Source organism: Rhinopithecus bieti, unplaced genomic scaffold (assembly GCF_001698545.2).
Source record: "Rhinopithecus bieti isolate Rb0 unplaced genomic scaffold, ASM169854v2 scaffold_12013, whole genome shotgun sequence".
NCBI classification, from domain to species: Eukaryota; Metazoa; Chordata; class Mammalia; order Primates; family Cercopithecidae; genus Rhinopithecus; species Rhinopithecus bieti.
The window spans coordinates 718870-744295 of record NW_016807120.1 but is presented as its reverse complement, the minus strand read 5'-3'; the positions used below and the strand labels follow the sequence as shown (position 1 = coordinate 744295).

At 35.9% G+C, this 25426-nt stretch overlaps 1 protein-coding gene across 1 annotated transcript in view; it reads right to left on the bottom strand.

Annotated features, from left to right (window-relative positions):
• ARHGEF26 (Rho guanine nucleotide exchange factor 26) overlaps positions 1 to 25426 on the bottom strand; it is a 141094-nt gene that overhangs the window by 91356 nt on the left and 24312 nt on the right. Inside the window, exons 5-6 of the mRNA XM_017880260.1 lie at positions 20013 to 20069; positions 16560 to 16720 (exon numbers count right to left, since the gene is read on the bottom strand). Coding sequence (XP_017735749.1) covers positions 16560 to 16720; positions 20013 to 20069 — 218 coding nt within the window. The remainder of the gene's footprint in view (positions 1 to 16559; positions 16721 to 20012; positions 20070 to 25426) is intronic.

The window sequence follows — 25426 nt, the reverse complement described above, 5'->3', positions numbered from 1 at the left end:
ATACAGGTAGAACTAGCAGGAAGCTGACTACTTCTGGCTTTGCATCTACTCTCTATTCTCATTATTCCCAGAAGTTATGTTCCATGAAGTTGCTGTGGACATTGAATTACTGAATACTGAACTAGTGGAAACACAGCGTGGGTTCCCACAAGCCTCTGGTCACAGTATTTTCATCGACTGATCAATACATAACTTGGTTTTCTGTGTGTTTCTGTTTAAAGACATCTTATTTAATGTATATGGTATTGATTCACTAACAATGAACTCACGCCAATGGCACTATCACTGCAGACACATAACTATGACATATTGTTGATTTGTTAATATTGAACTCACGCTGTTGAGCAGTACAGCACTAGACCTCTAACTTACAATAGCACTATGAGCTTACCTTAAACACATATTTTCTCTGTAAGACACCACAGCCTTCTTATAAGCACAAAACAGTTTAGCACTATGCTTTGGGATCATTTTAAACAGCAAAATGATCAACAAAACCCACAAAAATACAAAAACCTGTGGCACTTAATTGACCATCAGAAGGACACTTGTTTACAGTATAAGAAAAGGCAGAGCACTGCCTTGTTCAACCTCAGCTGGAAACACGTGTGTCAGGAAACACATTTTTTTTTTTTTTTTGCTGCTCTGCTTACATGACTGTGAATGACCATAAAACCACAAGTACTGACTCTGGGTTACAAATAAATTTTAGCAAATAGGTAAATTGGCAAATATGGAATCCGCAAATAATGAGCATTGACTGTACTTGTCACTCACAAATTTATCAGGCTCCTGTAGCAGATGGGGAATTGAGAATTCAATACTGGCAGGCTAATCCGAGTGAAGGCCCCCATTGAGACTCCGAGTGGTTGGGTGACTGTGGGTAAGGTACTTTACCTCCATCTGAGTCTCCCCTTTTTTCATCTATAAAGTAATAATGCCCAAACCTTTTCTTTGGGTTAAATAATAGCAATTTCATTAATTTCCCACCTTTTACTTTCCATTTCTAATCTTTTTTTTTTTTTTTTTTTTTTTACTACAGTCTTCATAGAACTATCTCACGTTTCTCATAAGCTAAATATAGCAACCTAGCTCTGATCTAAGTGGACAAAATGAAGCGGCATCTGCAGGCACACTGACTTTTTTCAGGACCTTAAATTTAAACTTAAGTTGAGAGGGAAAAAAAGAGGCAGAATAGCGTATACAGTCAGCATGCTGTTTTTAAAGAGAAGTGGGACAATAAGAAACCATTTTTATTTGCCTGTATCTGCATAAGGAAATGCTAGAAGGATAAACAAGACACCTAACATAATACATTAACAAAAGGTGAAGGGTAACAGAGTTAATGTGACTGGGCTTCTCAGTATATAAATAGATGCTATTTGATAATCTTTGGACATTTTTGGGTTTTTGCTTGTGTTTTTTTGTTTGTTTGCTTGTTTGTTTTTTGAGACAGAGTCTCTGTCACCTAGGATGAAGTGCAGGGGAGTTATCTCGGTTCACTGTAACTTCTGCCTCCTGGGCTCAAGTGATCCTCCCACCTCAGTTTCCCAAGTAGCTGGGACTATAGGCATGTGCCACCACGCCTGGCTAATTTCTGTATATTTTGTAGAGACAGAGTTTCGCCATGTTGCCCAGGCTGGTCTCAAACTCCAGAGCTCAAAAAATTCACCCACCCCCATCTTCCAAAGTGCTGGGATTATAGACGGGAGCCAACACACACAGCCTCTTTGGACTTTTAAGCCACGTAAATATATAACTATTAAAAACACAGTGAACCACCCTTTCCTATAAAATGGGCCAGAAGTCCTAGGTTCTAGCCTTAGCTCTAATTCTAATTAGCTGTGAGATCTGGGGTACTATCTGTAAATTACAGAATGGGATATATGGCCTCTAAACTCAATCCAAAATTCCAGGAAAGTAGTTTATTAATCACAAAACAAAGTAAAAGAGTAAAATGAGCTCAAGCACACCACATGGCTTACTAAGATAAATAAATTAACAGCAGGTGAGCTATATCTTAGTCAGCTAATGATCTCACAGTTGATAGGTTTTACAATTTCTATTTCTTATTTTTAAATAAATTACCTGGAGATTGTAAAAGCAAAACTGCAATCATGAGTTACAGAAATTTTCATAAAACTAAGTGTTACCTAAGGACGTGATGTAAAAGGAGTTTCTAGTGAACCTGAAGTATAGATCGGATGACTTTTCCGTAAGCTAAATAAATCGACAGGATCCAAATCTTCCAGATTTAGAAATCATTCAGAGGCAAGGAAATCCAAGAACTATGTATTCAAACTAGAAGTATGCTTCGTATTTTGAACTGTGACATAATCCAGGTTCTGTTTTTCTTTAAATAAAGATTTTCATATTGTAGCTAAAGGATCAATTTAACTACAGTGCAGAAATGCTGGTTTATTAAACTGTTCCATACATCCCAGGTGCCCATTTAATGAAGTTACTTGCAAATATAAAATGATTAACATGTGACTAGTATGGCATTTCTACATATAGAGACTAGATTGAATTATATTTGAATTAAAGCATCTGATAAAGACTATTAATTTAATGAGATTAATCTGATGAGGGAGGAAAGGAAAGAAGATTGAGAGGTAAGGAAAGGTCACTTCCTCCATCCAGGCCAAGGTCCTACTTTGAGGAATACTCTGTTTCTCAAGCACCTGTTCTGTGTGTGTTTATCCCACCAGGTCTCAAGGACAAGGACTTTGCTTGTCAAGCTTACTGTTACATTTCCAATGCCTAGCACAGTGCCTAGTATACAGCAGGTGCTTTCACCCTAAAATATTTTATCAAGGAATAAGATGTAATGCTCAAGAAGAATCCCATATTCACAGCAATGACTATTTTCACAATAAAATAAAGTCCATAACTCATGTGGAACTATTCATTTAAAGTTCCTAAATAGAAGAAACTACATAAAGAGAGCTTGGGCTTATTTGCGGAGCACACAAAGATTTTAAAAAATGGCACTCGGTGTTATTCTTCATTTAAGACTTTGGCTATTTGATGGACTAAAAGTAAATTGGTACTGGTGCATACAGTGTGTATCGCAGGCAATCATCGTATTAAAAAATTGTACTTGAAAGTGCAGAGAATATCTCTGGAAGCTACGGCCCAAACCAGCCATACAGGGGACTTGTTTCTCACTGCATACTTTTGGCAGTATTTGAATTTTACACCATGTACATTTATTACTTTGAGTGGTTGTAGGCGGACCCCCTCAACCACTGTTTCCTTAATTAAAGCTGAGTAGCCTCCTCCAGATGGATAAGCATTGAGGCAGCCCTTGATGAGGATACACACTGCTCACAAGAAAAAACACAGGCATTGCAAACGGATCAAAAGCAGCGCTGGAGAATTCGAACTTTTACCATGCCAAACAGCCTACAACTCAATCCCAGCCTTGCTCAAATACATACACTCACTAAAATTATCAAAATATTATGTCATGTTTTCCTCAAAGATGTTGTACAACAATTCCAGAGGAAAGGAAAAGGCAGCTCCTTTATAAAGCCCTCTGCTCCATGTTTTTCAGAGCGTACACATTCCCTCTCAGAAAACTATTTTCATACATTATCTTCCTATCCTCAGGTTATGTATATGTTTGCTATCTCTAGCAACCCTTTCCCACATTAAAAATAAATACTGGCCAGGTGCGGAGGCTCATGCCTGTAATCCCAGCATTTTGGGAGGCTGAGGCGGGTGGATCACAAGGTCAGGAGATCGAGACCATCCTGGCTAACATGGTGAAACCCCATCTCTACTAAAAATACAAAAAATTAGCCAGGCATGGTGGCGGGTGCCTGTAGTCCCAGCCACTCGGGAGGCTGAGACAGGAGAATCGCTGGAACACGTAAGGCAGAGGCTGCAGTGAGCCGAGATCACGCCACTGTACTGCAGCCTGGGCAACAGAGCAAGACTCTGTCTCAAAAATAATAATAATAATAGATAAATACTGTAGCAACACGTACAGCTAGATTTTTTCAAACCATCCTCAGTAGGCTTTCACTACATCCAGGCCCTGATGTAAGTCAGACTTCTGAGCTTAAGGGAATGTCTGCAAAGCTAACTCTCTAAAAGACTGACTTCCAAATCCACATACCATGGATAGCATTTATTGTTTAGAAAAAGCAATGGCAGGAAAAAGAATTCTCCAGTGTGAGCTGGTGATAACAGACTCACAGCAAGTGAAACCTTAGGGTCCTGGTTTTAGGTTATTTAGTTATTCCGATAAACATTGGTTCCATGCTGATGGAAAGCTCGCTTAGCAGCTGACATGCGGAGGGACAAAGCGATCTGCCTGAGGATGAGATTAACAATCCTTATGCAAGTCTCAGGAAAAAGAAATGTGATCAATAAAAACCAGTATTCAAAGTTGGGAATTAGATCATGCCAGGAAAGTCTGAAATAAAATAGATAAAGGTAAGCAAGTTTCTCCAGTTTGAATATCTGAGTTTCCAAATACAGGGGTCTTCAAAGAGTCCAGAAAAATATGCTTTATCCAACAGTATGCAGAGAAAACGTGTCTTAATTCTAAATAATTATACTATTTTCCCCATTCTAAGTTGGATAAGGTACTTCATGAGTAACAGAAATATTGCTTAGTGTGTCTCTCTCTGAAATATTAATAAATGATATCCTGATCTCTAAATTTATTATAACACTGGTAAAATAACACTCTGAACAAATAAAATTATATTACAATCACAAAAGCAGCTTTGTGAAAGTAAACTGGGTATTGGCCAGGAAGACTGAAAAAAGAAAAAGGGTTAAAAAATAAGTCAAGGTTCAAAACAGGAGGTATACATGATCCCTAGGAATGGCATAAGCATAAGTGAGGTAAACCAAACTCCTCCCATATTTAATATTTTAAAACCTGAAAACACAGATTCTCAAACAGGTATATTAGATCCTCCAAAAATCAAAGATAAAATAATTAAGTCTATACCTGTGGTATACATTTTTTAAACCAGTCTTCCTAAAATCCTTAATGCAACTTAGATAAATCCAAGAGAATAATTTCATAACTTAATCACTCCAGCTCTGTTTTCAACTGAATGCCTCAAGTAAAATCTCAACTTGTGAGAATGCTTGCTGAGGATTTCTTGGAAAGCATCTTATTCACAGCAGATTTTTTCAGAGCTATCTAAAAACATTCACAAATGTACACCTAAATATTTATAACTAAGTAGTGTGTATCAACTATATACAAGATGCAAGAGAATAAGAAGTAGGAGCCACATCACAGGACAACTTCAGCAGATGAACACAAACATTCCTATTGTGCCCTGTTCTGGTTATTCATATTACTCTTCTCTGCTAGAAAAGAAATTCCAATGAACTCCCGATACAGAGACAGTTTTTCTTGTTACAAAGGGAACTTTGTTTGAATCCCCCACAAGTGACAAGGTCAATCTTAGCCAATCTTGACATTTCTATGGAACCTTTCCACCAAATTTTTTTCAAAGTCCAAGTCATTTTCCGAAACCTTTTTGAAATCCAAAGAAAACACTGTATAGATAAAGTATCTATTAAGTTCTTTAACAAATACCATTCATCATATGTTCCTCGGGATTTTTTTATAAATATATTCTTAAAATTAAAAAACAAGGCTTACATTATTTAATCCACATCCTTAAAACAATTAGAGAATGGTAATAATATATTGACTTAATATTAAAACAGTATTCACCTTCTTCTTAGCATATAGAAGGTGATTTCACAATTTTTTTAAAAAATCATATTTTCACAGCTTTTTACATAAAGTTGACACACTAAAAAATTAAAATATTTTGTTGTGAGGTTGCTCAGTATTTATATCAGCACCTAAGAGATAAGAAATTCTTTAAGTCCTAAAAAGAGACTTGCAAAATCATTTTCTACAAATGTTTATTCTGGAAACAGATTTTTTAGACCAAAAAGCAGAAAATTATAACCTGAATTAAGTTAGCACTTTCCAAACATACATTTTCTTTTCTTCCTAATATCACTGTAAAGTAGTTTAAGGAGTTTAGTGTAAGTTATTTGGGTATTTTTTTAATCTGAGGAAAATATATAAAGACAGTACATATGCAAAAGTTAGTAAGTACAAACTCCAGAGACTTCAGATTATGAGATACTTTTATAATCAATTAGGTTATTTCTAGAGAATACTGCAACGCCACAACCATTGGGACACATTCACAGACTGCTTATGCTAAAGATACGGACAATATTCCTCACTTCGGGAACAATGTCCATGAGAAAACGATAAGACAATGACCTTTATCATGTGCCACAGAGCTGCGCCACAGAAAACAAGATGCTCTTTGCTGTTAAGTCTCCATATTCTAAGAGGTCAAAGACATTCAAATACGAGATAAAAATCTAATCACTCCCTCTGAACTAGCTCCATGGGTGATGTACACCAACAGGAGCAAGTTCAAATAATTTTCCAGATGTGTAATCCCTGGCAGATTAAAATTTAAATTAAAATTTAGTTCTGTAGACTGAACTCTTAACTGTACTTAACAAATATATATATATTTTTTTGAACAAACAGTCTATGCCAATACATTGGGAATAATCAAAAAACTCACTAGGTACAATTCCAGTTAGGTGAATGACTTCAAACAAATCCACATAACTATTAGGCCTCAGTCTCCTTACCCACAAAAGGGAAATGATAGTACAGTAAGTCATCACAATGTTGTTGATAGGTTTTGGAGGCTGCAACTGTAAGCAAAATGATATAAAACTAAACCAATTTTGCCACAGGCTAATTGATATAAACAAAATTTAAGTTCCTACAGGATATTTCTGATCAAAAAAAAAAAAATCCCTAAACTTCTAAATAAACACTCAAAACACTTCTAATATTAAACATTGAAATAAGTGTAAGCTATCCATATATTTAAGAAAGAGAAGTAAAAACAAGCAAGATAATTATTTACCCAATTTTTGGTGAATCAGTGAGTGACAGCAGTGGGTTAAATCAAGGTATAAATGTTTGCAAAGTGAAAATTGGAAGGAGCACCTCCTACTACCACGCAGTTCGAAAACAATCACAAATACGGTGGCTCAATGAGCGCTTTCGAAAAGCATCGTTTATTATAGTGCATTTGTATGATTATCATATATTACACAAATTTGTATTTCATAATCATTTGCATTCATTCATTCATTCCTTTCCCAAGCATCTTATTCCAGTTCAGGGTCACACCTGGCCAGAGCCTATCTCGGCAGCTCAGGGGGCAAGGTAAGAGCCAAGCCTGGACAGGACACCCCTTCCATCACAGTGCACTCTCACACACCCACATTCATTCAGACTGGGACCACAGACACGCAATTCACCCAATGTGCACATCTTCGGGAGGTGGAAGGAAACCTGAGTACCTGGAGAAAACCCACACAGACACCAGGAGAACATGCAAACTCCACACATGCAATAGCCCTGGCTGGGAATCCATTTTTTCCCCACCATCAACATTATAGCAAAACAACATTACTCAAGGATTTGGCATACTTCACAGCACGCTATTAAGGATTAAATCAGATGAAATAAGAAAAGTGTTTGGAGAAACACAGAATTGATGCCCAGATGCTAATAATTAATGCATAGCAATCAGAGGCAATATCCTATGATAAGCAATTAGAAGGCTTTAAAAAGTCTGCTTTTGAAACTTAATTCATCAACCATCTCCCTTCTACTTAAATCAAGTGCTAGCTTTAACTTGGCTAGAACACAAAGTTTAAATTAAAATCTTTTCCATCAGCCAGAAAAACTGTGTGGTCCTGCTTATTTTACTCACAACTGGCAGAGTCAAAATCCATGTAATGGTTCAAAATCCACAGCTATAAATGCAATGCAGATGAAACACTGCAACCAAACCCTAGTCATTGTTTCTTTTTCCATAAATTTCTACCCTAGTTTAAGATTGATAACAGCTAATGACTAAGTTGATAACACTTTAGTCTGTCCCAACCAGGCTCATTATCCAAGTTTAAATCTCCATGTGACAACTCAGAATCCACAGACTTAGAACTTGTAAAGGCAATGCAAAAAGAACATAATGGGTTCAAATGCCTGCAAAAAGTGACCAGGAAAATGGTCTAATTGGCAGCTGAAGCATGCCAGGGCCTGCTCTGAAGCACTGATCCAAGGAATCTACCACTCACAAAGAAAACACCAGGCTGGTTGGAAGAAATAGCTCAGGTTTTAGTCCTAATCTAGGTCACAATTAATTCTGTATAATTATGGAAGAATCTATTTACTTTGATTCACTCAACGTCAAAATAAAGATGATTGCTAAAATGTAATATTGTGCAACAACTATCTTTAAAAATAAACTCATGCAAACCATTGCACTAGATGTGCATAAAACAAGACCTATTCTTTAACTTAGTCCTAGACCAATGCTGGCAGAGGCATATACATTCAAAAGTCAACAAATACAAAATCCAGAGACATTTCAGAATACCAGACACAGATGATAAAAATGATTGTAATAACATCAACAGAATAATTGCTGCTAAAGAACTTAGTGTTACGCTAAGCATCTTATGTGTATCATTTAATCCTCAAAACAATCTTATAGGTTAAGTATACTATCATCCTTATTAAATAGAGAAACCAAGATTTAAAGTCAACAAGTACTTGCCTAACATGATACTAAAATGGATATTTCTTAAGGCTTGAGGCTTTTTATATTTCTGCTGTAATCCTCAACTTGTTTCCTGCAAAACTTAATAATGCTATTAATAGTAATGTATTTGAACATAAATTCACTGACAAAAATGGTAAAATGTTACTTAACCTATACTATGCCAATCACTATTTGACAAAAAGGGAGCAAAGTGTACACACACACACACACACACACACACACACACACCTGGCTACCAGCATTTCAAAAGGAGAGTAGGGCAGAAGGCTGTGGGAGCCAACCGCCATTATGCTTTTGTTTCCTGTACAACAGTCCCCTTCTTATGTGGTCCTGGGTCTCCTGGCCCAGTGTTCACCAAAGCTGCCCTGCTGCTGGGGTAAAGAGGGTCATCATCTTGCTGCGTACAGTCAAAGAGGGGACCTAGGGTCTGACTACTTCTCAAACAGATTTACATGAAACTTGCAGTTTTAGTCACACCTTTACCCAACTTCATCATCTATTCCTGCACCTAGGAATTACCTTTAACCTAGTCCTAGACCAAATTAATGTAAGTTAATCACATTCATAGGTCTTTTTCTATTAATACAGCAATTATCTATAAATTATTCCAAGTAACCATAGATTTGTGAAGGAAGAACTAATCAATCAAACAATGCACCACCTTTCAGAGGTTCTGGGATTTAAGTCTGGTTGATCCTTGGTTTTCCTCACTACCAGTCTAGACTTAAACTTTCCTGCATTACTGAGCAACCATCTCAGGTCATCTTAGGTTTTTCAGGCTCCAAAATATTTCAGATTCCAAAATAGAGTAGCTATTGTGTCTATTCTTGTTTTCTTTTTCCTTGCATATTGACCTTCCCATCACTTTCTTTTTTTTTTTTTTTTTTCCTTGCATTTTGCCTTCCCCCCCCTTTTTTTTTTTTTTTTTTTTTTTTTTTTTGAGACGGAGTCTCGCTCTGTCGCCCTGGCTGGAGTACCAGGATTTTAGAAGAGAATAAATATAGCGCATGTCTCTAATCAGTCATCTTTAACTGGCCTCCTGTTCAATTGTACAAAGACTTCAGATCCCACACTGTTTTTCTGCAGCCTTACCCAAAAGGACTGCATCTATTAAACTATCATCAGTATTTCCTTTTTTATTGAAATAATACCTAAACAACTACCTATTTCTTTTACTATTACTGCAGACACTGGTTGTTGATAAGAGCTGAACAACATGGACTAGAATACTCACATAGACTTACTTTGAAGTACTGTGAAAATACTTTGGGTGAATTTCAAATGAACTTCTTTGTCATTCATCTCAGAGAAAAAGTCAAAAAGTGTCATAAAGAGTAGCTTCTGAATGTCACTGCTTTTCAACTGTCAGTTGAAGAAATTGATTTTAGAAAGAATAAACTTTTTCTGTTATAGTCAGGAAAATAAGGTAATGGCTTTATTTACCAAAGACTCTGCGGTAAGTTTATATTGAGTATATATGGAATAAGAAAATAACATTTGCTAAAATAAACAGCAACAGCCATTACTTCAGGGCAAAAATTAAACAGGTTCTACAACTTAATATGTTCCATATTCTCTGGCCTAGTTAAATTTCATGTGTTTTTCCTTCAAAATTTAGCTTTAAGAATTAGTCAGGGAGGTTGAAATTTTAATATTCACACTACAAAAGACTTTTGAAGGTTTACTGTTATTTGCTTATGCATTAAAGTTTAGAATTTTAATTACCAAACAGAAACATATTTCATAAGGTAGATACACTATACTATTATTTACATAAATTGTCATTTTCTGGTAATATGAACTCATTTCATAAAATAATATTAAAGCATGTGCATGTAAAGTAGTTTTTAATGTCATATGGCATTTCAATTTTAATACAGTTCGATTAAAATTAGGGAAAAAACTTCTGGAGAAGCAAGTGCGGGGTAAGTACTATTTTGTATGTTTACTATTATTGTAATTTACTCTGCTACACAAAGCAGAAACCAGAGAATTTGGCATTCACTGCTCATTATATGTTGGGAACAAATTCAGTTCCTCAGAACACAAAAGCATATTGATGGATATTTTTACTTTACTCTGCAGAAATTGAAGACAAGCATAGCTTTAGCTTTAAATGGTTTTCCAAAGAATACCAATGTTTTAACTTTGCAATTGGAAAAAGAGAAACAAGTACCTTGCAAAGGTCTTCAGTAGCATTTTTTTATAGGGTACTAATAACAGCACACTCTGTTATTGAAAAAAATTAAATGAAAGACTGTTAACATAACCTAGATATTTAGAACGAAAACTCAGAATTGAGAGTAAAACACATCTTTTATGAGACATCAAAGCAAAGACTCATCTAATTTTCATTTTGCAGAAAACTTTTTAACACAAAAGACCTTACTTAGACCTTAAGAGTTTCTAAATAGGGGAAAAGGGTTAACATTCAGTCTTCTACAAAAGACAATTTTCCTTTCCTGATAGTATCAGTCTTTTAATAGGCGATGTATCTTAAATTTAAAACAATTGGTATTAGATCATATTCTGTTGCAAAATTAATGCAAGTTAATAGTATTATAGGTTCTTTTTCTATTAACAAAGCAATTCTATCTATAAATTATCCTAAGTTGACCATAGATTTGTCATGGGGGAAGGAACCAAAAAAAAAAAAAAAAGAACAAAGAAATGAACAAAAAGCAAAGTATATACTATGTGTGATGTTTAGTTACAAATTAAACCTATTCATTTCGGTACAGTGAGAGACGATGATATCTAATACTCCATTTTTCATGAGATGATCAGGCTTTTAAGCTAGCCAGAACGCCTCCTGAACCGCAAAAACCATGAACCAGGAAGAGCTCATGAATTTTGAGGTCAGAGGGAAGAGTTGCGTACGTTAAAGCGGAAAGAAGTAGAGTGGAAGTCAAAGGGCTTTTTCCCTGGACATTGACCCAAAGCCCTAGGCACTACCTAATTTTAAAGAATGTTAGCTCATCATTCCATGCAAAAGGAAAAGTGTATCCCACCCTTCTCTAGGCAGGGTAAAAACAATCAGTAGGGATTCTAACTTTCCACACACTCCTTTTAAGGAGGGTTAGAAAACCCAACAATTGTTAGGCCATGGCACCGACAGAGAGTAACAGGAAGGTGTTAATAGAGAGGCAAACGCCTTACCAGCCCAAAGAACATCAGAAAGATCCATGACACTGTGCAGTATCCCTCTATCCGATATTTTACTTCATTTCTGTCCCAACCCACAGGCTCCTTAATGTTCTTTGTCGAAAATTTCTGACATGTCTTTCTCCTTTTACTCCATCCAATGCATCTAAAAAAGGCTTTAGTGGCATTTGGGTGGAACAATTCATGTATCTGGGGATGCCCTACTAAGTGTTTAAGGATGCCTGGACCTGGCCCGCCACAGCTACTAATGTCAACAGCCTTCCATGTCTATGGGCAACCAAAAAGCATTCCCAAGTATCTTAGGGGGGTAAATACCACCCAACCTTTCCTATTTCAAGGAAAGTGCACTAAAACGCTCTACAAATACATTGGAGGGGTCACCAACCACCATGGGTCCCAAGAACCAACAGCCGCTGGGCAGATGCTGCCAGTTGAATGCTTTGGAATTAGGAGCCTTGTAGAATAGGAGGCCCTAAGGTTAACTGAAGGAAAATTTTTTAAAGAAGAAAAGAATTTGCAGAGACATACTACCTGATACAGCGCACAACACACACACTGATACCATCACACACACCCCAGTCAAAATGAATTGTTGTCCCTGCTTTTTCAAACAGTGTCAACTTACACCTCTCTCTAGTGTTATTTATTGGCAGTCAACAACTAAGCCACAATGAAGACTAGGACACCACACTGTTAATTTGGATGTCAAGGATGTTCTGACCCACAAAGCTATATTGAGTATGCATCACCTATAGCTATAATTTTTCATTAGGTGAAAGTAAAACAATGAAGAGAGCCCTGGTTATGACCATACTTAACAATACCATCTTACTCTGGTAATATCTAATTTCAGAACACTGATATTTATTTATTCAAGATTCTATTTCGCATTTTCTTGGGACTGTAAACTCTTTCATGAGTAATACATAAGCAGTTGTCACATCTCTGTGTCACTCTTTGGAAGTCAATCAAGGCAGGTCTTACATCAAGAAATGGCCTTGCAAATCTTCTGAGTACTTTGACTTCAAAAGGCTGTATCTGAAATGAGCTGTTTCAAACGAAACTCAAAAACACTTTTGTAATGTAAGTTATTACGATATAGACACAAGGTTATCGTGTAAAAGCTGAACATTCCTAGTGAAATATAACATAGATCAAATTATCACAAAGGCAGACTATCCATATTAAAGTATTGCGATTAGAAGTGAAAACAAAATAAAATGTAAAGAATAAGGTATTTCTTTTCTTTTAATGGTAGGCTGAAAAGTATCTCACGTTTCTTTTTAAAATAAAAAAGACAAAAATGTTCAAAATAGCCCCTTACTATAAAGCTATGACAGAAATAAAAATTTTTTAAATAAAATCTTAAATGATAAATTTGTGAATGATTGAAATTAAAGTAAAAATTAGTCTATACTTTAAATAAAATGACTTATTTCAAGGTTAGCCAATTGTGAATTTGTCAGCCATATCCAGTGACTTCCCCCGCATTATTTCGGGCTCACATTTCTTACTGCTTGTTTCTCCTTTCCTTGTGTTTCCTTTTCTAAGTACATTATGTTTATTGTAGAAGCTGAAACTACAGAAAAGTACAAAGACAGAAATTAAAATAGCTCAAAATTCATTAAAGATAATTATCCTTTATGTTTTGATAAATTACCTTTCAAATAATTAAAATCTAAAACAATATAAAATCCACTCTTTAGATCTGCTTTAAAATCTAAATATATTAGAAAACCAGTCCATATTATTAAATATTCCTTTAAAGCATTTTATTGGTTATATAATCGTACACTACATAGGTATACATAGTTTACTAAACTAAACCCATATTACTATTACAGTTCTTTTAGAATTTTCTTTCAGTTTTCCTAACCTCTTAGAGTGATGATCTTTACATGCCTACTAACCATGAACTATATTAATACTTTTGTTATTTATCCTAAGACTTTGTTCATTGAGGGCAGTCTACTTAGGGGTACATACATACTCTACTGAAAAGGCTATAACATAATGCTTGGTATGAATGATAAGTATTCCATAAAAGATAACTAAGATAATAACTAAATAAATGAACATACACTTCCTTCAAGCTTCAGCGAATATCCTGGATTATAATATTTTGGTATTGGATAAACTAAGTTATGTTCATCATTTCTACTTGTATTAACTTTTTCAGATAAGATGCCTCTAACAGCTTCTATCTTTCTCAGAACAGGAAAAAAAAATGCTAATACTTTTTCCTTCTCTTTCTTATCAAGCAGATAATTCTCTTTGATTAGCTAAGCCAAACTTACATGTTAACACTGCTGATCTAGTCAAAGAAAATATTCTTCTGTTTCAGCGAGCATTAGAAAACCTCTTTCCTTCCTTCACTTTTGTTGATGTAATGTTAGCGCTTATCTCAAATTTTAAATTGTTTCAATATCATAGAGGAATATTATTAGTTTAATAGTATTTTCCTGACACATACTATGTTCCAGATGGCTCTTTATTCATATGGAAAAGCTTATAAGAGAAATGCTAACTAAAACTATGCTCAGATAATCCTTCTTACCTATCAGATTGACAAAAATCTAAAGGTTTGTTGACATATTCTGCTAGAAAGATTTTGGGGGAAGCAAGCATTCATCTATTCTTGGTGGTATTGCAAAATGGTACAATTTCTTTGAAGAAGAATTTGGCAGTACCTTACAAAATAGTATACGCATTTACCCTTTGATCTAGCAATCCTATTTCTAGAAAATCTCAAAGATAGAATGGCTAAAATATAGCAGGGTGTAAGCACAAAGAAAGACTCTCTGTAACAGTAAGACTGAAAATAATCCTAATGCTCATATAGATAGGGGGCTGGATGAATAAACTACTACACAGTCACTTGCTGGAGAAAGGAGTAAAACATCTCTATAAACTACTATGGAGTAACCTCTAATATATGTTGTTACGTGAATAAAGAGGTTGAGAAAAATAAGTAGAACATGCTTTCATTTATCTAAGAAAGGGAGGGGAATACATATACATAAACATATGCATATGTTTATTATAAAAAACAAAGATAAACAACTTATTTAAGAGTATCTATATGGGAAGGGAATAGGACAGAGGGGACGGAAATAGAAACTAGACTTCCTTTTTCATGTTTGAAGCTTTATTGAGGTATAATTGATATATTAAAAAGTACCTATTTAATATGTACACTTTGATAAATTTGGAGTGTCTATGGGCTTTGAATATATCTAGTTTTACAGAGAAAAATTTGGATGTTTTTTTCTGGCTATCTACTGAAACAGCCTAAAACCACTTAGCAATGAGCACCCCTGGTATTCACTGAGGTTTTAAAATACCACTTCATCTCAAAAGACACCAGAGCTCTTTGGGGAAATGGCTGATTCCAGGCCTGGAGCAGGAACTGTAAAACATAATCCTTTAACATCTTCAAATGTCATATAGCAAGAAAATAATAAAAAAAAATTAAGATCAAAGATGAAACAATTTGAGCATTAATAGTAGAATAAGGTGAACTTTACCACTTGAGTATATGAACAGATGGATGTACCTTTCCCTTTATAGAAATATTTTGGCTAAAAAATGAATAAAGAATGATAAATTAGAGTAACACTGTTTTGCAATCTTTAATGAATTAATGGATCTGGTACTGATCACTACCCATACATTATGTGCTTCACGGGAAATTCTACAGAACAAATGACCTGATTTCTTCAACAAATAATTCCAAGGAAAAAAACATAAAAATGAATGAGGAAAGTTTTTTAATGTGCAGATATGCTATAATCTCCAGGACAGAGGTAAAAAAAAAAGTAATGGGCAGAGCAGCGTTTATAGTATGGTAAGATTTAAGTAAAAACAAAAAAAGAATACATATTTTTTCTTACATAATCATAAAGTATTACTGAAAAGATATACAAGAAAGCAAATGTTGACTGTGGTTGTGTTTCAGGTGGCCAGGGAACAGTATATGAATGACATTTTACTATAGGATCTTTTGTATTTTTGGAATTTTAAAACATGTGAATCTATTACTTACACACACAAAAATTAAATAGAATAAAATCATAAAAGCATCATCATAAGTATGACCACAACGGTGTAGTTATGTAAGAAAATAAACTTATTCATAAGAGCTGAATAGTGAAGCATTTATAAGTAAAACATCCTATGTATATAGTTGGAAAATTTAAGCAAAATAATAGATAAGTAAATATGGAAAATTTTAACAACTGCTAAATATAAGTTTTGAATGAATAAAAGTTTATTATATGGTTTTATCTACTTTTCATGATGAAAAGTAAAGCAAAAAATCTTAAATATAATGAAAATATATATTATTAAGTTGTAGCCAGATATTGCCTATAGAAGACTTAAGCCTGAGGCTTACTCTTTCTTTACTGAAATGGATAAATATCACAGACTAGCACCAAACCAAGGCCCTCTCCTTGATGCAATCAGAAATAAAGAGCAAGTGAAGTGGGGAAAGAGAAGGCATAAAGTGACTTCGGACAGCTGTCTGCTGTGACAGTTCATTACACACTGAGCATCTGTCTATCCACCAAACTTGAAACATATCTAAAATTTATTTCAAGGAACCAAGACAAAAGCCAATTAAATGAGACTCTATGACCTGAAATGCCTTCCTTTAGAGATAACCAAGTGTTTATTAGTATGCAACTTCTTAGCACGACCAAAGGCAGAGTGCAGCGCACTTACTTTTTGCTTGCCTCACAGACGTCTGTAATATTGGAGAAAAGATGGTGCCTCTCAGTTTTAGTCATTGTATCACTCAGTTCTTTAGAATTTTTAAACATTCGTATCAAGATCTCCAAGCTGAGTAGATATGAATGTTCAGAGGATATGACTTCAAAGATAGCCTGGTAAGAAGGACAAAGAAATGTATTATTAATTATTTTGATTAAAGAACTAAATATAGCTGTCATAATTTTGCTATAAGAATAACAAGATATTCCACTTTTCAAGTATAATATCTTGGAAAGTACAAAAAGAGAAGCATTAAAGAAACAACATCACTAAACTACTCTCTTTACATAATACATATTTACCCAAATCTTAAAAAATAATCACTATCTGTAAATATGAAAAAAATGAAAGCACGTGGATGACTTGACATCACATCCTGAGGTCATGCCTTTGCCAAGGGGTAGAATCTATAGAAGGAAGCTAGGGCATGTCATAAAATCTCAGTGTGACATTAATTAACCTTTGGGGTCATCTCCTCCAGTCCTGCTTTCAAAGCATGCTGCTTTAGGGACAGTAAGGATTTATGGTCCTCTCTTGAGACTCGGAGAAAATTTCTCACGCCTTCCTTCCCTTCCCTCTTGTGTGTCATGCTCTTCCTCTCTCTACGCTTAATCTAATTTTAGTCAATAACAGCAAATATTCTGGTAGGACTGTGTCTACCCTCAAAAGGTTCTTATCAGCCACAGGAATTCTTTTATATAAACTCATATAATTGAAAGTAATTCCATCTGTTCAACAAGTCACACTCTCCACTCTCATCAGTGTCTCAAGAAGGAGCAAAGGACTCTCTGCAGAGACTCTCAGTGGCAGGCACACAGTGGTTTTCCTAATAAGTACTAACGATGAAATACCAACCCACATATGTGGATAAGACTCCAACGCCCTGTGTAAGGAATTCATCTAGATCCTTAACAAAATCAAATTCAGATCCTCTAAAAAGGGATACAGGGAAAATGCAGGCCTAAGATTCACAGCCTTCCTGGAAAGCTCCCTGGCTCCCTGCCTTCATCACCCTGATCTCCAGGGCTCCACCCCTTCAAGTCCTCGCCCCAAAGAGCAGAGGGTACTGTGGCTGGGTGGGAGCAGGAAAGGCAGAAGCAGGTGCTGATGGGTGCTCCATATTTTAGAAATCAGGTTAGAAGTGTTAATCTCAGTGTTCACCTCCACTTTTAACTTCTGTAAGGTTTAGGGACTTGGGTCTTACTTAAATGTGCTAATCTAGCCTCAGCTGTGTTTCATGAAATTAAGTGACTTAACTATCTGAAGAGTAAAGAGTTAAAAAATGTTAAGAGTCTCATTTAACCTGTATATTGCGTGATTTTTTCAATCAATACAATAACCCCAAAACTATACACAAAGGAAATTAAATAAAATTTACCTTCTGGACCACAAATAATGGATTTCAGGTGTTGATGTATATGATGCCTTGGAATGACTTAAAATATTTGAAACAGCAAAGACATTTTTCACTTCTTCAATGCTGAACTATGCTAATTTATTAATGTGATTAAGTGTTGAGGGTTTTGAGAACCAAAAATTAATACTGCTGAAATCAACATTTTACATAATTTATTTTAATTTGTTTTTGAAGGGCATAAACTAATAAAACCTTTGTTATCTCCAAAGGAAAACATTCAGGGTTATAAAGTCTCATTCATTTGGCTTTTGTCTTGATTCCTTGAAATAAATGTTGAGGTATGTTTCAAGTTTGGCGGACAGACAGATGTTCATTGTATAGTGAATTGTGACAGGAGACAGCTGTCTGAAGTCATTTCATTCCTTCTTTTCCCCCACTCTGCTCACTCTTTACTTCTGATTACATCAAGGAGAGAGTGTGTAATCTAATCCAAATATCCAAACTGGGCAAAAAGACATAATGAACTATTTATAACAGATCACAGGAAAAGGTAAATAATTGGTAGTTTATTATAATACATTTAATAAAATAATTGCTAAAATATACTGCAATAATACTATCAACTCTTTAAAAGCAAATTAGATTAGACCTGTTATATATAGCAGGTAGAAATAGCTATATAGGAATAGAAAGTCTGAATAAATATTTTCAGAATATGATAGAAATAGGCAAGGTTTAAATATATAAGGTTTAAAAGAACAGAAATGTTCAAATGGGATTAATACCTTGGAGGAGCTTTTAAATTTAGCTACAAGGAGAGGGAAATATTTTTACGTCACAATGTTAACAGTGAAGGAAAAGTCCCATCTACCGTCCAGCATTGGAAAATAGATAAAAAATCTTTAAAGGTGGTGTTCATAGAAGAGAATACTATATGATGATTGAAATGAATGATCTAGATTCATATGCGTTAACATGAATAATCTCAAAAATAACGTTGAGTGTAAAAAACAAATAACCAAAAAATATGCACAGAATAATATCGTACCTATACATTTTCACACACATGCACAAATATGTGTGTGTAGGTTATACATAATTTTAAAACACAGGCTGGAAGTATATGTACCAGTTGTTGTCTCTGGGGAGGAAAGGAAAGAAATGGGACTAAGGAAGAGAATGCAGGCCTTCTACACTATCAGTTTTATGTTCTTTTAAAAAAGGAGAAAATTACAATTGTTATACATTTGTTAATTCTCAGTGGATAGGTACACCAAAGTTCTATAGTATTATTTTTTTAAAACTTGGAAAAATATACTGCACCCTTAAATTTTGCTTTATTCTTAATGCCAACCAAAAAAAAAGGGACATCCTTGTGTCCTTTGTGGAATCAATTTATACGCATGCATATGCATTGACATACACACACGCACACACACTAATATGCATGAAGCAAGATGAAAATGCTTTGAGAGCTTCACAATATTATTACAATATGCAATTTTCTCAAATTGCATTGATTTAAACTTCAAGTTGTAAAACTCCATTATTAACCTGTTTTTTTTTTTTTACTAAATAAACTTTTATTTTGGTAAAATTTTAAATTTATAGAAAACTTGCAAAGAGTGTTCAGAGCCCCTGTATGCTTCATCCAGCTTTTCCTAACCTAGGGTATCTTACATAAAAGGCTACATGTGATGATCAGACTAATGTGACGATCAGTTTTCCATAAACATCCTTTTCAGTTCTAGGATCCAACGTTGGTTTCATTCTTTATCATATTTCTCTCAGTTTAAATACCTGAACTAGGGGCTTTGTTGTTTAAAATCAAATGATGTTGAGTGACGTTGAGATATTTAAAATTTTTTTCTTTTCTGGGGGCTTATGTGTAGCTTTACTTTAAAATGATCACTTACTGCTTTTGTTAAACAAATACAATTTTCAAAGGACAACACTGGACAAGTGCACACAAAAAGTGAAAACACAAAAGAGCAGAGACTGACATGTACACTCCAGAGCTCTAAAGCAGCTGCTCGATAGAAACATACCTCTTGTCTCTTTCTTTCCTCTTGGCTTACTGTCTGAAATAATCCATTTCTTTTTACCTAGGAGAAAAAGCAAAGTAGAGTTGACCCATTTATCAATACTTTAAAAGTTTCCTTATTATTCAAGGCATAACTCTATGCCCTTCAAAAACGAATTAAGAGAAACTATACAAAATGTTGAATTCATCAATTTATTATTAATCAGCAATTATTTACTAAATATTTATAGTGTGTCAAAAAATATACTAAGCATTTTACACCCTTTTTCCCAATGAATCCTCATACAAACTCTAGAAAGCTGATACTGTTCTTTTCCCCATTTCACAGATGGGGGTAACAACTGAGGCTTAGGATCCAAGAGCACATAGCTAATAGGTAACAAGGTCAGGATCCGCATCAATGTCGGTCCAATTCCAGGGCTAATGCTTTTAGTCAACATTATTGGTTAGGGATCCCCTACTTTATATGAAAGGCACCCCATTTCTAAGGGTTGGGCTAGCATCACTAAGACCCCTTCTAATACCAAGTCTGTACCACTTTTCATGTGTTTTTTTAGTCCACATATGTCTTGGAATGTTCTTAGCTTTATCCACCATTCTGACCCTGGGTCAGCCTGTCAGCAAGAATTCACGGCTAAAAAGGACTCTTTACACATTTTAATAAGGGAGGAGACTGGCCAGAAGAATGTAACCCTTCAGAGCTGCTCCCTTTGGTTAACCCTGACGAGGAATTTCACAGGATTTCCTGCATGACCCAAAGCCCGGCAGATAGATATACATGTGTCATGCCCACAATCTCTGCAGGTGAGGTCATCAGCAAGAATTTCCATGCCAGTGGCATCTCCACCCAAATGGGGTTCAGACCCAAAAAATCTTGAGAAGAGAATGAAAAGGCCGGGTGCGGTGGCTCAAGCCTGTAATCCCAGCACTTTGGGAGGCCGAGACGGGTGGATCACGAGGTCAGGAGATCGAGACCATCCTGGCTAACACGGTGAAACCCCGTCTCTACTAAAAAATACAAAAAACTAGCCGGGCGAGGTGGCGGGCGCCTATAGTCCCAGCTACTCGGGAGGCTGAGGCAGGAGAATGGCGTGAACCCGGGAGGCGGAGCTTGCAGTGAGCTGAGATCCGGCCACTGCACTCCAGCCTGGGCGATAGAGCGAGACTCCGTCTCAAAAAAAAAAAAAAAGAAGAGAATGAAAACCCTGGGCTTAGAGATCTACACAGATGACAGCTAGTTTACTGAGGAATTAAGAGTACTTTGTCCGATCAACAGAGAGGGTAAACCCACAACTAAAGTACTTGCTCCTTTGAAGGGGAAGAGAAGGTAGTTTTGACAAAGATGAAGTATTAATATACAGAATTATAATCTTTCACTAATACTAACATGACAGATAGTAAAATATTCCTTTATGAAAAAGCCATCAGTAAGGAACTAGCAAAACTATGGTGCTAGAAAAAGAGATTCCGGGAAGCATTCTTGTATTCTGATTAAGAAAACTGAAGGGTCGCACATTTGGGGAGCCTGGAAGTTTCCTCTAAGTTATGACAAAGCAGCTCCTCATCGCTGGCTGCCAGGCTGCTGCTCCTGGGCCTGTGCTCCTGTCTCCATCCTTCCATGCCCTGTAACAGAACAGGCTCTCCAGATTCTTCCTCCGAGGCCCAGAAGAGTCATTTTGTCCACGTGAGGCATCCTTCCACAGTCAACTTCAAATTAAGTAGCACCATACAGCAGTTGTCTGGAGTAGAAGGTCATGACAGGCAAGAAGATTTCAGAGACTGATCAAGGTGGAGAGATGAAACCCAGGAGGGGAGAGAATGATCTGAAAAGGGGAAGAATGATTTGAAAAGGGGACCCCAAGACGACTGACAGAGAGCAGAGAAGAGACAATTGGGGGAGAATGAGAATGTAGGTGAATAACATCAAATGGAAATAAAGAAGAAAGAAAGGCAGAGAGGAAAGGAGGGAGGAAGAAAGGAAAAGGAAGAAAATAAGGGGAAAGAATGTGTACAAAGTTTTTCATAGGAAAAACCTCTGAAAATTCTCAAATTCAGAAACAGTGACCTTATCTGTAAACTTAAGTAAAATCACTTGACATTCCAGGCTTTTTTAGCATGAAAACATACGTTTATACCTATAGTCTTAAAATATACATCCTTTTGAAGTTTACCAATTTTGCTAAGAGAATCTAAAGTACTATCAAATTTATCACATTTCTTCAAGTGTTTCTACTGTCTCCATTTGTGGGCAAGAAAATATAACATACCAGCTTCTAAAACCTATGAGTCTTACTTGATAGATAAAGTGAAAGAAATTAAAATTGTACAGGCTCCTTTTTCTTATTTATTTATTTATTGAGACAGAATCTCACTCTGTCACTCAGGCTGGAGTGCGGTGGCGCTGTGTCGGCTCACTGCAACCTCCACCTTCCAGGTTCAAGCAATTCTCCTGCCTCAGCCTCCTGAGGATGAGGAGCTGAGATTACAGGTGTGCACCACGGTGCCTGGCTAATATTTGTATTTTTAGTGGAGAGGGGGTTTCACCACATTGACCAGGCTGGTCTGGAACTCCTGACCTCAGGTGATCCACTCGCCTCGGCCTTCCAAAGTGCTGGGATTATAGACGTGAGCCACTGCGCCTAGCTTCATTTCTAAAATATACATTTCATACCAGCTTCAGCTGGGTACAAATGGGAAGACGTAGACAGCCAAAGCAATACTCCTTTAAACACACAGACAGCCAAAGCAACCTCATTTGAACTTTCTTATTCCTCACTGGTTTAAATTTCTTATTTAAATATGCCATCAACAAGCAGAACTTCAAAAGTATTTTTTAAAAAAGCAGTAAGAACTGGATTTAATGTGAGGGTCTTGATTTTGTATAATCCAGCCAATTCACAAAACTGTTCAAATCTGTGAATTCTGAATTTTAAAGAGAATATATGAACATATGTCAATATCTTCAACATTTTAAGTGGATAGAAAATAATTCAAATAAAATGACAGTGAACAATACTACAGTTTTGACATGTTAAAAATATGACCATATATCTGTGCCTTATTAAGACAGTGAATGCACAGAACTCGCTAATGTTATAATAGTTTTAAATTCATAATTACAAATTTACTGTATAATGGATGCTGAAATTCTTGACCTGTGATCTTTATAACTGAAAAATTTTGCACGTCAAAATGAGATAGAAATTAATAATTCACTAAACCTAATAAAGAACACTAAAAGATATTTCTTCTATGGATATGATACCGTCTAGTTAGATCCAAAACATAGGTTATGAAATCTGTAAAAGGGTAAGCTCCTAAAGTATAGATCCAAAAGGTAATTATTAGACACTCCATCTAAAATCATGCCAGTTTCCCTTTTGATACCTTGTGCTATAGTCTGAATGTTTCTGGTCTCCCAAATTCATATATTGGAATCCTAACCCCCAAGGTGATGGTATTAGGAGGTGGAGGCTTTCAGGGAGTGATTAAGCTTTGCCCCATGAATGGGATTAATACCCTTTAAAATAGGCCCCAGAGAAACCCCTAACCCTTCTACTATGTGAAGATGTAGCAAGAAGGCACTAAGTGTCAGAGAGCAGCTCCTTGCCAAACACCAAATCTGCCTTGATTTTGGGCTTTCCAGCCTCCAATACTGTGAGAAATAAATTTCTGTTGTTTATAAGCTACCCAATTTATGCAATTTTGTTATGGCAGACCAAACTAAAGTGCCTTGCAGGTCTGAGCTTCTCAGATAAATACTCTAAGAAGGAACAGACAAGCTTTAGACTGTGAGTCCATTATTACATTCATTCCAGTTACGCTAAGCATCTCCACCTTGCAGAGAAATGTGTAAAAGAACTATAAACTCTGTGTAATATTTATTGGTCTTTGACTCCACTAACTGGAATAGGTTATGAGTCAAGTTCTCTAAGCCCCATATAGATCCTCAAATTGCCATTTACACAGAACTTATCTATGGATGTAGCCAGTCCTACAGCTGTGGAGAGAACCAAGCTTAGCACCAGTCCCTTGACTGATCAGATCATCATTTTCTGTGAAGTAAATGGGGATATTTACGTTCTGACACCCTCTTTGTTCTCAGACCCTCCACAACTTGACATTGTTTCTAGATGAATGTGCATTCCTTCTATTTTTGACAACCAGTTAGGGAAAACAGATGGGAAGACTCCAAATGCCTCACCAACCAAAAGACTCAAAATGTAGTCATTTAAAAATTACATTAGATTTACAATCCAAGATCACTCTGTCTCCATAAAGCACTAATTTATACTGAACACCCATTTGAGCTAAGACTCAATGGACTTTACTCATTTGCTGAAAATAAGCTTGCTTTTCATGTCCATTGGTGATTCTCTACTTACAGGCTTCTTTTCTCAAGAACTCAAATGGGAAGGGATTTCAAAGTGAAATTATACCACAGGACACAATCACTTTCAGGTCCTTTCTACAGACTCAATGCAACCTGAGTAGTCCCTGAATTACAAATGAGCTAGAGTTCTTTCACTGTAAATAACATGGGAACAGCAGCAGTTTGAGAGTATGCTTGAAATTCCTAAAATGAAAAATCTGCCAGAGTCCAGAAAGAGTGTCCTCTGTAACCAGACCCAATAGGCTCTCTTTAACCCCACTACATCCACAAGGAAAGGTTCTAAGATACCACTTTACCTAACTAGGTGCTGCCACAGAACACAAATTTCAAAGGGCCAGAGATCTGCATAACCAAACACTACATATGAGGTCAAGATGGGTCATCCTTTTGGGAAGTGGTGGGTTATCAGAAAGGGAAAATGCTTTTTTTAAGAAAAGAAAAAGTAGAAGGATAATAGCACAAATCATAAAATCATATGCTTAATTCAAAAATGCATCAGGTAATATGCCAATGACATCCAAATTTATTTGTTCAGAAAGCTGATCTCTCTGATGTCCTGTTGTTAAGCTTAATTCTGCAATCCTCAAAAAAGTGTTTGGATCTCAAGAAATAGCAAGTACTCAACCTCAAGCAGACAACATCAAGTTTGCTAAAATAATGGAAAACTCAGATAAAGCAGGCCAGGACATTTGCTCCTCTATGGCCTGCATCACCATCTACAGACAGAGCCAGGATTCCTGAATGAACTCAAATTATTTTAATACAGACATGAAGCTGAGAATACAAACTACACATAAGTAATTAAATGCACAAGAATGAACTGCTGTGCTTTGTACATTTAAGAGATAAACACGCATTACTTCATTTGCAGCCAGCCCTCACTACCTTGCTACCCATGTCAATTCCTGATTCAGAGCTCTGGTTGGTTCTTAATTTATTTCTCAAACTACCATTTTATCAAATGTTTACCATGAAGCAGGTACTGTTCCTTGCATGCATCTAAACCCTATAACAATTCTGTGAGG